This window comes from Bombina bombina, chromosome 4, assembly GCF_027579735.1.
Source record: "Bombina bombina isolate aBomBom1 chromosome 4, aBomBom1.pri, whole genome shotgun sequence".
Lineage (NCBI taxonomy): Eukaryota > Metazoa > Chordata > Amphibia > Anura > Bombinatoridae > Bombina > Bombina bombina.
The window spans coordinates 702,869,306-702,882,699 of NC_069502.1; the positions used below are offsets into that span (position 1 = coordinate 702,869,306).

Below are 13,394 nucleotides of genomic sequence, written 5' to 3' on the forward strand. Positions count from 1 at the left end.
TCTCCGTGGAGATGTTGCCTGTACAACGGCAAAGAGAATGACTGGGGTAGGCGGAGCCTAGGAGGGATCATGTGACCAGCTTTGCTGGGCTCTTTGCCATTTCCTGTTGGGGAAGAGAATATCCCACAAGTAAGGATGACGCCGTGGACCGGACACACCTATGTTGGAGAAACAAGTTTGCAGACAGAAATGTTCCCTGTTACCTGGGAAGTAAGAAAAGTACCAATATACATGCAGTTATCCAAGAATGGTTACCAGCATTCCCTATCTTTGTCTTAGTTTATGTTATTTGGGGTGTCGCAGATATTCCTCCCATATAAAGCACAAGGAGTGATAGTCATCTTGTCGGTTAGTCTGTCCGTAATGATATTTTTCTAATTTTAGGGTATGTGTAACTGTTTCTTTCCATATAGCAACTGAAGGGAGGTTAATTGTTTTCCAACTCGAGGGTATTAGTTTTTTTGCAGAGTTCACCATATTTGTCAAAAGTGCTAGCCTACGTTTACATGTTATTTTAGGGAAAAGGTTAAGAAGAAAGGTCCAAGTATTAAAAGGTAAGGAGATGTTCAGTGCCTGTTCAATTTCCTTTTTGATTGATTCACAATACGTTTTAGCTATTGGGCATTGCCACCAGATGTGGAACGGTGTCCCGCTATCTTGGCAGCCTCTCCAGCATGTTGCTGAAGCGTTATGAAAAAGCTGATGGAGACGAGCAGGGGTATAATACCATCTGCACATCAGTTTGAGGTTCATTTCTAAAATGGATATTGAGGAGGAAGATTTACTCATGCGTACGAATATGTCGCACCATGTCTGTTTGGGAAGGGAGCTCTCAGCTTCTCTTTCCCATTTGCCAACGTAGGTAGGCAACGTTTTGGAATAGAATGCTAAAATCTGTTTGTGTACCAAAGAGAGGATACCCTTGTTAGGTAATGGATTAGTGCACATGTTTTCAAAGGGGGTGAGAGGGCGAATTATATTGGTATTTTTTTTATTTGCCACTATTTCTAACAATTTAACAGCTTTTCATATGCTGCTTGACCAAAAAAATAACCATCATAATAAAAAAACAAGTATTTCTTTCTAATGTGTACCTTTAAAGGGACAGTCTACTCCAGAATTGTTATAGTTTAAAAAGATAGATAATCCAATTATTACCCATTCCCCAGTTTTGCACAACCAATACAGTTATTAAATATACATTTTACCTCTGTGATTACCTTGTATCTAAGAATCTGCAAACTGCCCCTTTATCTGATTTCTCTATATGGCACTAACACTGTCTAGCTGTAAAAGCCTGTCAAAATGCTCTGAGATAAGAGGCGGCTTTCAAGGACTTAGAAATTAGCATATAAGCTTACCTAGGTTTAACTTTCAACAAAGAATACCAAAAGAACAAAGCAAATTTGATGATAAAAGTGAAATGGAAAGTTGTTTAAAATTGCATGTCCTATCTTGACTAGACTGTCCCTTTAAAGTTTTAATAGGGAAAAATATGCCATACAAGCAAATAAGGAAATAGATTGTTCTATGCTGATGAATTAAAGGCAGAACAATATATATAAATGTTATACAAATGTGTAATATATAAATAAAATAATATTACAACTATATCTGATTACCTGAAGCAGTGGCAAAGCAGCCAGGAATGTGGGGTGACCAAATGCTGCTGTATACAATATTTTCGTGACCTGTGAAGGTGCAGAGTGACTTCCCAACCGATGGATCCCACTGTAATAACAGAGAAAACAAATATTTTTATTTCCAAACATAAAATGTAATCATTTATTTCAGTAAATAAATGGTTAAAGGGACAGGGGGACAAAATTATGTCATGATTTAGATAGAGAGTGCAACTTTGAACAACTTTCCAGTTTACGTCTGTTATCATGTTTGCTTCGTTCTTTTGGTGTCCTTTGTTGAAGGAGCAACAATACACTACTGGAAGCTAGCTGAAAGGGATAGTAAATCTAAAATGTTTCTTTCATGATTCAGATAGAGCATGTGGTTTTGAACAATTTTCATATATACTTCTATCATCATTTTTTCTTCATTCTCTTGGTATCTGTTGTTGAAAAGCAGAAATGTATGCTTAGGTAGGGGCCCATTTCTGGAGCATAATATGGCAGCAGGTTTGCACAAATGTTATCTATTTACAAGAGCACTAGATGACAGCACTATTTCCTGCCATGTAGTTCTCCAGATGCCTACCTAGGTAACTCTTCAACACAGAATATCACAGAAACGAAGATAATAAAAGTAAATAAATTGAAAACTTTTTATTAAAAGGATATGCTCTGTCTGAATCACAAAATATTTTTTTTTTGGTTTTATATCCCTTGAATTTAAACAATGGGTGAGATAATGACAAGAAACAAGAGATGGTAAACACTGCGCCGTTTCTCCGCCCGCATCTATTACTTTATTTAACAGATCGATGGTGAATCTGGCTTCATCCAATTGTTGCATGCCCCACTTGGCATCCAGTTTGTGGGGCACGCAACGATTGGATGAAGCCGGATACATAATCTATCTGCTAAATAAAGTATTATAAGCGGGTGGGGGAATGGCGCAATGTTTACCGTAACTAAATGGTAAATATTTTACAAAGGAAGCATGCTTAAACATTTTAAGTGCCCCTGTTTTTATGATTGATTTCATATACTGCGTAGTAAATCAGAAAATTTTACAATCACTTTAATGTGCCTTTAAGCACATTGGTTATTAAACTCACATATTTGTATTATATAAAGAGAAGATACATATTTAATAACTGTGTATTATGGGCTCATAATGCTAGTGAAAGGTTATTGCAACAGACATCACAATATCAAAGGTGGAGTAACAAAAATTCAAAATTAAACTTTCATCATTCAGATAGAGCATGACCTTTTAACATACTTTTCTAGTTACTTTAATTATCAAATTTACTTTCTTCTCTTAGTATACTCTGTTGAAAAGTATAGGTAGGCTTAGAAAAAGCAATGCTAGCTGTTAATTGGTGGCTACAAATATGTTCAGTTAGGTTGCCTTAGTGCACTGCTGCTTTGAGGCTGACTTTAACTCTATGTCTTTCCGTATAGCCTTGGGTATGAATTTTGTACTCACTTTGTGTTATATGTTTTACTTTCCACTACCATTCTTTACGCTGTCTGCCTTGAACGTTTTTTTGTGGATTGACTTTAACTATGTGTTTATACCATTTGCATGGGTTAAGCACAGTTATAGGCAAACACTATTGCTTTACATCATTTTCTTTTGGCACTTTTATGTCCCTTTAAATGAAGTGTAACGTAGAATTGATTTACACTTAATGTTTCCAATGACTTGTAATATGAGCTGCTGAGTATAAAATGTATTGGAAATTGCACCTTTATTTTTATTTTTAGATATGAAATTACTTTGTTCTTTGAACACACAACCTATTACAATGGGCTCTATAATTACAAAGACTCACTTCTCTTATCTCTGGCTGTATATACGTATATGAAAATAAACATTTTAGCACCTCTCTCTCATACCCCTGGTAGGATGATTAAAACTGTAGCCACTTCTTTACATAGTTTTTCTGTAGCCATTACATCACTACAAATCTCAATGTCATTCTATCATCCTGCCACTGTCACACTGCTCTGTACCTATAGCATTATCAGTAAGGTGACTAGACGTCTTGCATTTTCTGCCTCTGGGACAATTCGTGACACCCTAATTTCGATCCGCTGTACCGAATGGACTCCACATTACTTTTCCTTACTGCACAAACTTAGATCAATGGTGGCATTCTAGGATTCACTAAGCCTTTGAATTTTTTATTACTAAATTTTCAGGAGTTCTAATTGTACATGGTTTGGAAAGCGGGAGAGCGGTGGTGGAAGTCCTTGCTTGCTGTGCGTCCGTGCAGAGCAGTATTTGGAGTCAGGTGAGAAACTGAGGGAACCAGATAGAGTGTACAGTTACCAAGGGATCGTGTGACATTTTTTTTGGGGTGGTATGCGAGGGTCTAACAAAGGCAGGGCATTATTTTTAGAGTCCCTGATATCAGGGAGAAGTTAGAAACCTTGATATGTGGTGGGGGCACGTGGGAAGCTTTGATACGGGGGAAGGGGGTTATGAAATATATGAGAGGCCATAATGTATATATGTGTGTGTGACAAGGAACACTTTAAACCACAGTCTTCTAGGGCAGCAGTCGCCAACTGGTGGTCCACAAGAAGATGTTGGTGGTCCGTGACACCATCAAGCAGGAATTAATCTCCTCTGATGGTGTCACCTCCATCGCGTCACAACTCCCTATAGTGCCTGGCTGGAAATCAGTGAAAACCGACGGAGGAGATACATTACAATCTCCCTACGCACCTTGTGTAGCACTGCGCAACTTGCGTAGCTAGATTGTATTTTTAACTCCTCTCGCCCGGCGCGCTGCTCAGAGGAAGATGTTTCCATTCTAAAGCCAGCAGAGGTTGGTATAGCCTTGGCTTGAAATAGTGGTATTAAAGTATATAAAAAAAGAAATCTTAAAAAACAAAAACAAAAATTTACCTCATATTTCATTTATTTTCTTCCCTTTACCTGTCTCTTTGTAGTAGTTTTCCTAATTCCTTCAGATGGATTTACATCACTGTTTGTCTTCCTCCCCTCCATCTTCTTTTTTTTAATTTATTAAATATTAATTATTTTTCATTCTAATAATTTTCCCGCGCACAAAGCCATTCCACCTGAATTCCAGTAATTGCCATCCAGCAGATCAGCCATATCCCGCCAGTATTATAGTAATTGCCAGTAACATCAGTCGTGGTTAGCTCACATCCATATTGAGAGCTTTCTGATGTAAAATTAATTTATGAGTTTTTAATAATTCCTAACTGGGGAGGTAACTTGGAAGTCTTGTGGTCCTTTTAAACATAATTCTTTTTTTCCCCACTTTCTCCCTCTCTGTTTGCAGCTCAAAAGTTGGCACTCACCCTTCATCTGTCATTTGTAAGTATTCTCTCAGTTCTGTCATTCAGTTAGTAAATTCCAAAATATAATTCTTAAAAACAGAATTTATGTTTACCTGATAAATTACTTTCTCCAACGGTGTGTCCGGTCCACGGCGTCATCCTTACTTGTGGGATATTCTCTTCCCCAACAGGAAATGGCAAAGAGCCCAGCAAAGCTGGTCACATGATCCCTCCTAGGCTCCGCCTACCCCAGTCATTCGACCGACGTTAAGGAGGAATATTTGCATAGGAGAAACCATATGGTACCGTGGTGACTGTAGTTAAAGAAAAAAATTATCAGACCTGATTAAAAAAACCAGGGCGGGCCGTGGACCGGACACACCGTTGGAGAAAGTAATTTATCAGGTAAACATAAATTCTGTTTTCTCCAACATAGGTGTGTCCGGTCCACGGCGTCATCCTTACTTGTGGGAACCAATACCAAAGCTTTAGGACACGGATGAAGGGAGGGAGCAAATCAGGTCACCTAAATGGAAGGCACCACGGCTTGCAAAACCTTTCTCCCAAAAATAGCCTCAGAAGAAGCAAAAGTATCAAACTTGTAAAATTTGGTAAAAGTGTGCAGTGAAGACCAAGTCGCTGCCCTACATATCTGATCAACAGAAGCCTCGTTCTTGAAGGCCCATGTGGAAGCCACAGCCCTAGTGGAATGAGCTGTGATTCTTTCGGGAGGCTGCCGTCCGGCAGTCTCGTAAGCCAATCTGATGATGCTTTTAATCCAAAAAGAGAGAGAGGTAGAAGTTGCTTTTTGACCTCTCCTTTTACCGGAATAAACAACAAACAAGGAAGATGTTTGTCTAAAATCCTTTGTAGCGGGGGGGCGGAGCTAACCGCCAAAGTAACTAGACGCATACTGCAATGGCTCCCGGCTTCAATGGAGATTTGGGGGATGTTTTTTGAATCTCAGAGCCTATAACGGATGACAGATATACTCTGAACCCCTATCTAAGAGCCTTATAAAAGGATTTGCAGAAGAACCGGAACATTTTTCGCAGCCCACTGCCAGAGAGACCCATTGCGGCCTAGCCACAAGAAGTTGCAAACATGGAGGTTTCACGCATGGCTGTCCTAGCCCTCTTTGAGGAGTATGACCGTTATCTTCAGAACAGGTTAGACCGGCTTATTGCGATTGCTATACACCGGAATAAAGGAGCGGATAGCGCTGAATCCTGTGAGAGAGCAGCTTTGGATCCAGGCATACACAGGATTATCTCCCGGGAGACTCCCACTCGGCACCCCCCATCGGAGACAGCCTACTCCTTAGAAGCCACTCCAACCCGCGAGAGCGGAGGTCGCTCACCATATTCCTCTGCCCTGGGAGAGGCGGTCGGCGATCGCGACCTAAGTGACATTTGTTTATGCTCCCAGGAGGGAATAGCTGTGGGGAGCGCTGAAGATGAGGCCACTGGTAACATTGGAGACAGTTTTGCGGTCACGATCAAGCAGGAAGCTACAACTTTGGAGGCAAGCTACCTTGCCGAGTGGGCTCTCTTTTTCCATTCTCTGGACTTGCGGTACAATAGCTCCGCTGTGCATGTGTTTGCGAAGCCTCCTCAAAATGCTGGAAAGACTGGCTGGGCCAGTATAAAAATTGGAATTGGGTGACAGTCCTGTAGCGGCAGTGGATGCTGTGTGTTCTGGCCTGCAGCATCATTTTACATAGTTTGTGTGCTCTCAATTAAGTTTGGTGCTTGGACTCTTATAATTACTATATTAGAATTGAAAGTGAGGAATCTGCATTTGTGACGAATAATACCTGAAAATGTGTAGATTGTGTAGCTGACTCCTCGTGCTGTATATAATTTGTGAGGGGCTAATGGGGATGAAAATAGCTGTCAATGCTTAGCTGTTTAACAATATCTGATGCCTTTACTATGCCCTATGATATTTTGTGCTATACTGCTAGTAGTACCTACCCTTTACTATGCACTTACTCCAGAAAGTTATTTGCTTCTCATATGTGGACTGCTTCTTTCACACATTTGCTGGGGTCTGCACACCTTCATACCATATTGTTCAGAGATAAATAATAGAGACTTTAGGGTAGAATATTTATTGCAACTCCTAAACCTATAGTTACCCAGTAAGCCTTGAGCAGTTCTTTCTGTGGCAGGACTGTATACATTTATACAACCTATCATACCTAATACCTGGATTATGGGTTTATCTATTTTTCAGTGATAGATAAGGGAGACTTTAAGGTAAAATACCTTCATACTAAAGTATATTTACTGTAAATGCTATGCCTATGGTAACCTAACAAGCTTTAAGAAGTTCTATGTTAATGTTTGTTTTCCAGAACAGTGGCAGGGGTTTAGAGACCAACAGCTCTTGTTTATTAATTGTATACCGGTCCCTAGCCTATGCCACTCGAGCCCCCTTTTACTACTCCCCTTATACTCAGTTTTAGATATTGTTAAGTGGCTTCACTAATATTTTATGTTTCTAGTGTAGTCAGAACATACTCTATATAACGTAATTCTTACATAGAATTGAAGCAGCCATTTAGATGGATACTAAAGATGCTAGATATGTATACTGCCATCAGAAATGTACATGTACAATGTACATCAGAAATGTACACTATTTGCGGCCTACCCTCCGCCCCCCACCATTTTTTTGTGCGATTAGGGAAGATCTCTTTCTTCCCCGCATATCTTTTGACAGAGTTCAGTAGTCTCTGTCCAACCTGCAGAGCCTTGACTAAAACTTTTCCTGTATTTCCCTAGAATGGCTCTCGGGGTTTCAAAACAGGTAATTAAACTTTGTTTATAGTTTCCTGTCCCTTAGCAGTTTTCCTTTAGATAATAGTACTAACAATTCATATATTTCAATACAAGTTCAGTGCTAACAGACACTAAGTATAGATTAGAAACTGAAGTTTGTTCTATTTGAATACTGTATGTTCATTCCATAACTTGTATCATTCTATATATGCTGAAACTGAGATGTGTACTGTTATCTCCGTTCACATGTCCTCAAGTGCCTTGTTTAATTTTTGGTCCTTTGACTGGGCCGGATAGATTGAGGACTTTGCAAACCTGCTAGACTCAAAAATGAGGTACCTAAATGTCATGTCACGTCAATAGAATGTATCTTGTTGAGTTTTTATCTTTTTATGAGACTGTTGTGTATATGCTATCCTAACCTCAATAAAAATTATTATTATAAAAAAAAAAAATCCTTTGTAGCATCTAAATAGAATTTCAGAGCGCGAACAACATCCAAATTGTGCAACAAACGTTCCTTCTTTGAAACTGGTTTCGGACACAGAGAAGGTACGATAATCTCCTGGTTAATGTTTTTGTTAGAAACAACTTTTGGAAGAAAACCAGGTTTAGTACGTAAAACCACCTTATCTGCATGGAACACCAGATAAGGAGGAGAACACTGCAGAGCAGATAATTCTGAAACTCTTCTAGCAGAAGAAATTGCAACTAAAAACAAAACTTTCCAAGATAATAACTTAATATCAACGGAATGCAAGGGTTCAAACGGAACCCCCTGAAGAACTGAAAGAACTAAATTGAGACTCCAACCATTTAAAAAAACTCTAAGCCATCTCCGTGGAGATGTTGCCTGTACAACGGCAAAGAGAATGACTGGGGTAGGCGGAGCCTAGGAGGGATCATGTGACCAGCTTTGCTGGGCTCTTTGCCATTTCCTGTTGGGGAAGAGAATATCCCACAAGTAAGGATGACGCCGTGGACCGGACACACCTATGTTGGAGAAAATGTGTAAATATATACATAATGTAAACTTAGCTATTGTTATACTAGTTATGCACAGTATGTGTGTATATAAAAATATATATATATATATATATATATATATACACACACACATATATACTGTACATAATGTAATCTTACCTATGGTTATACTAGTTATGTACAGTATGTATACACACACACACACATATATATATATATATATACACACACACATATATATAAATATATATATATATCTATATATACACATATATATATATATATATATATATACATACACACACAATTGTGCTCATAAGTTTACATAAGTTTACATACCCTGGCAGAATTTATGATTTCTTGGCCATTTTTCAGACAATATGAATGATAACACAGAAACTGTTCTTTCATTCATGGTTAGTGTTTGGCTGTAGCCATTTATTATCAATCATCTGTGTTTACTCTTTTGAAATCATAATGACAACAGAAACTATACAAATGACCCTGATCAAAAGTTTACATACCCTGGTGATTTTGGCCTGATAACATGTACACAAGTTGACACAAAGGGGTTTGAATGGGTATTAAAGGTAACCATCCTCACCTGTGATCTGTTTGCTTGTAATTAGTGTGTGTGTATAAAATGTCAATGAGTTTCTGGATTCCTGACAGACCCTTGCATCTTTCATCCAGTGCTGCACTGATGTTTCTGGATTCTGAGTCATGGGGAAAGAAAAATAATTGTCAAAGGATCTGCAGGAAAAGGTAGTTGAACTGTATAAAACAGGAAAGGGATATAAAAAGACATCCAAGGAATTGAGAATGCCAATCAGCAGTGTTCAAACTCTAATCAAGAAGTGGAAAATGAGGGGTTCTGTTGAAACCAAACCATGGTCAGGAAGACCAACTAAAATTTCAGCCACAACTGCCAGGAAAATTGTTCGGGATGCAAAGTAAAACCCACAAATAACTTCAGGTGAAATACAGGACTCTCTGAAAACATGTGGTGTGGCTGTTTCAAGATGCACAATAAGGAGGCACTTGAAGAAAGATGGACTGCATAGTCGAGTTGCCAGAAGAAAGCCATTACTACACGAATGCCACAAAGTATCCTGCTTACAATACGCCAAACAGCACAGAGACAAGCCTCAAACCTTCTGGCATAAAGTCATTTGGAGTGATGAGACCAAAATTTAGCTTTTTGGACACAACCATACGCTACATTTGGAGAGGAGTCAACAAGGCCTATGATGAAAGGTATACCATTGCTACTGTGAAACACAGAGGTGGATCGCTGATGTTTTGGGGATGTGTGAGCTACAAAGGCACAGGAAATTTGGTCAGAATTGATGGCAAGATGAATGCAGTATGTTATCAAATAATACTGGGGAAAATTTGCATGGGACGTACTTGGACATTCCAACATGACAATGATACTAAACACAAGGCCAAGTCGACCTGTTATTGGCTACAGCAGAATAAAGTGAAGGTTCTGGAGTGGCCATCTAAGTCTGCTGACCTCAATATCATTGAGCCACTCTGAGGAGATCTCAAACGTGCAGTTCATGCAAGACAGCCCAAGAATTTACAGGAACTGGAGTTTTTTTTGCCAGTAAGAATGGGCAGCTTTACCATCTGAGAAGATAAAGAGCCTTATCCACAAATACCACAAAAGACTTCAAGCTGTCATTGATGTTAAAGGGGGCAATACACGGTATTAAGAACTGGGGTTTGTAAACGTTTGATCAGGGTCATTTGGGTAGTTTCTGTTGTCATTATGATTTAAAAAGAGTAAACACAGTTGATTGATAATAAATGGCTTCAGCCAAACACTAACCTCACTAATATCTATCTCTTTCTCTCTCTATATATATATATATATATATATATATATATATATATATATATATATATATATATATATATATATATATATATATATATATATATATATCTATATATCTCTCTCTATATATATATATATATATATATATCTCTATATATTTCTCTCTCTCTCTCTTCATGTAAACCTACCTATGGTTATACTAGTTATGTACAATATGTAGATAGATAGATAGATAGATAGATAGATAGATAGATAGATAGATAGATAGATAGATAGATAGAGAAAATGCACTTTCTGGATTTATAAATTCAACAAGCTTTAATCCGTGACGTTTTAAGGTTTTCACCCATTCCTCACAAAAAATCAGTGAACAATGAAAAGATATAAAGACATTCAAAGCCCCTCCCACAGCGCTCCACCAATCACATGTTAAACAACAAAGCCATGTGCTATCATAAGTGTACAATTTCATACAAATTCTATTCAAACCTATTGATAATATTGTTAATAAGCAGCTAATAATATCATAGCCAATTAATGTGAGCATAGCTAATTATACTCATGCATGTGTACAAAAACAAACTAATCATGTGTATAAGGGAGCGTGTTTCCCAACGTAGACCTATATTTATAATATGCATATTCTTTTTGTGCTTAATGTTAAAAGGCCAATAGAACAGACTTATTTCTTTAGTCAAACTAGCAAGTAGGAAATCGTGTCAATTAGAATCCAATCGTACCTTAAATTATATGAAGGTAGGGTATTCATTTACTGACCGATAAAGATGTCTGTGTGTGGAACAGGACACCATCCATATCGTATCTATGGTGTAACTCACCAGCCGATTTCACGGGCTTGAGGTGGCGGGGCTTACCAGCGTGATCATAACGCTCATGGCTGTGAAGCATTGTGGACTAGCCAATCATAGCGCGTGTGTTGGATGACAGTGTTTGTGTTAGTAAACACAAACCCACCTGATCATGGGGCTTACGATCAAACTAGCTGAATCTAGTCTGACAGGGACAGGTATAGCTATTATTTAGTAATACCATATGTAGGTAATCCCTAATGAAGCTATGCTCCTGCAGCTGTGGGAATAAATCTATGATGAAAAAATAAGGCTGCAAAGCCTATATAGCCACAGTGAATAATCATGAATTCTCGCAGGGAGCATCATAGTTATAACGTAAATTGTCCTAGGGAAACAAGAGATGTATGTATGCTCTCAATGTATTATGTGTATAAATAAACAAACATCTGCAAAAATCACTAGAGATGGAGACAACATAAGTAAGCAGAAGAAAGTCTATCCCTAAACATGAAGTATAGATATTACTAGGCTACTATATGGCCATTATGTATAAGTGGCTCATAACATATCTTACACTTTAGTCAATCACCAGAATCATATCTAAAACAGATGGAGATTTTGGGCACTTCACATAAAACAGTGCCAATCAATATTAGCATTGGGTATGTGTCTAATCTAAAAATCCATCTGGCCTCCACCTGTAGCAGGTTCTTCTTCCTGTCGGGGGGGGGGGGGGGGCAACATGGTATATCAGGATGAATCTTAGATCTTTGACAATATGTTGGGCATCCAAAAAGTGCCGTGCCACAGGTTGACCAGTTTTCGTGGTGTCCAAAGCCACCCTGATGGCACTGCGATGGTTTGCCATTCTCTTTCTAATATCAATCAGTCTTATCCTTGTTTGTTGGTCTTCAACCAGTGTTCCTGCTTGTAGCATTGTATAGGATCAGTTTTCATCAGGAGATCTTTCAAATTGCTGTTCCTCTTATAACCACACACCCCTTCATAGAAAGGGAGACAACGAAAAACACCAAAAAAGGAGAGGCTATGGAGGATTAACAAGGAATCCCAGAAAACCATAAACAGGGTGCAATATAATCCAAATAAAAATGGAACCCAAAAAGCAAACCACGCTCACAGGGACCCCAAGGTGTCCCGAAACAAGGGAAGACAATGCCCAGACCCGACAGCTCTGAACCACAAGGTTGGATCGGGAAACAGAACAAAGAAGCAAACTTCTCTGAAAAAATCAGAGCAATTGCCTTGAATAAACGACTGAAACCATAGTCCCAAATCACCAGGAACTCAGAATATCAACATATTCCAACCAACACGTGCGATAACCCCAGAGAAGCAGCCACTGAGTACCAAACGCAGCAGTCATACCAACGACTGAAAACAAGGAAACACTTGCAGGCAAGTAAAAGGTAGCTGAAGATAGAGTAACATCCACCAACTAGTGGGTACACTCAGGATATCCAAAGCCGCAAGGCCAACACACGTAGCTGGGGCAACAAGGAGCCCAGAACCTCAAAAAAAGGCTCTCCAGACCTCCACAAACCGAGGAGACACCACTCATCTCAGAACCTAGTCCACACTGGGCCAGCCCAAGCAACAGGACTAAAATACAGGGGAGCAGAAAAGGTCCCAACCACCAGTCATAGAAAAAAAGGGCGGAAAGGATGACCCCAGACACCCCAACAGAGCTCGGAAGTCTTCCAAAAGCACCTAAAAACAGATACTTCAGAGGAAGATCCCCATAGAGATAGGTAGAAAAGACCGCTCATGATCTAACCCGACACTCTATGGCGGACTCCACATAGCACTCTTTAAAAGTCGGCCACATAGGCAAAGCAAACTGCAAGGATGAAGACTTGGATTCAAACTTCATTCCAGAAGCATCGGATTCAACCACTAGGCCAAGCTAGTATCCACAATGGCACTCCAAAGAAGAACCTATAAAGATAAGATATTCGGACCAGTATGAAACTGCAAAGTCACAGGCAGAACAGAACAATCCCAG

At 39.1% G+C, this 13,394-nt stretch overlaps 1 protein-coding gene across 1 annotated transcript in view; it reads right to left on the minus strand.

Annotated features, from left to right (window-relative positions):
* The window catches only part of PEX7 (peroxisomal biogenesis factor 7), a 778,079-nt gene that overhangs the window by 572,349 nt on the left and 192,336 nt on the right, over positions 1 to 13,394 (minus strand). Inside the window, exon 5 of the mRNA XM_053710885.1 lies at positions 1,623 to 1,731. Coding sequence (XP_053566860.1) covers positions 1,623 to 1,731 — 109 coding nt within the window. The remainder of the gene's footprint in view (positions 1 to 1,622; positions 1,732 to 13,394) is intronic.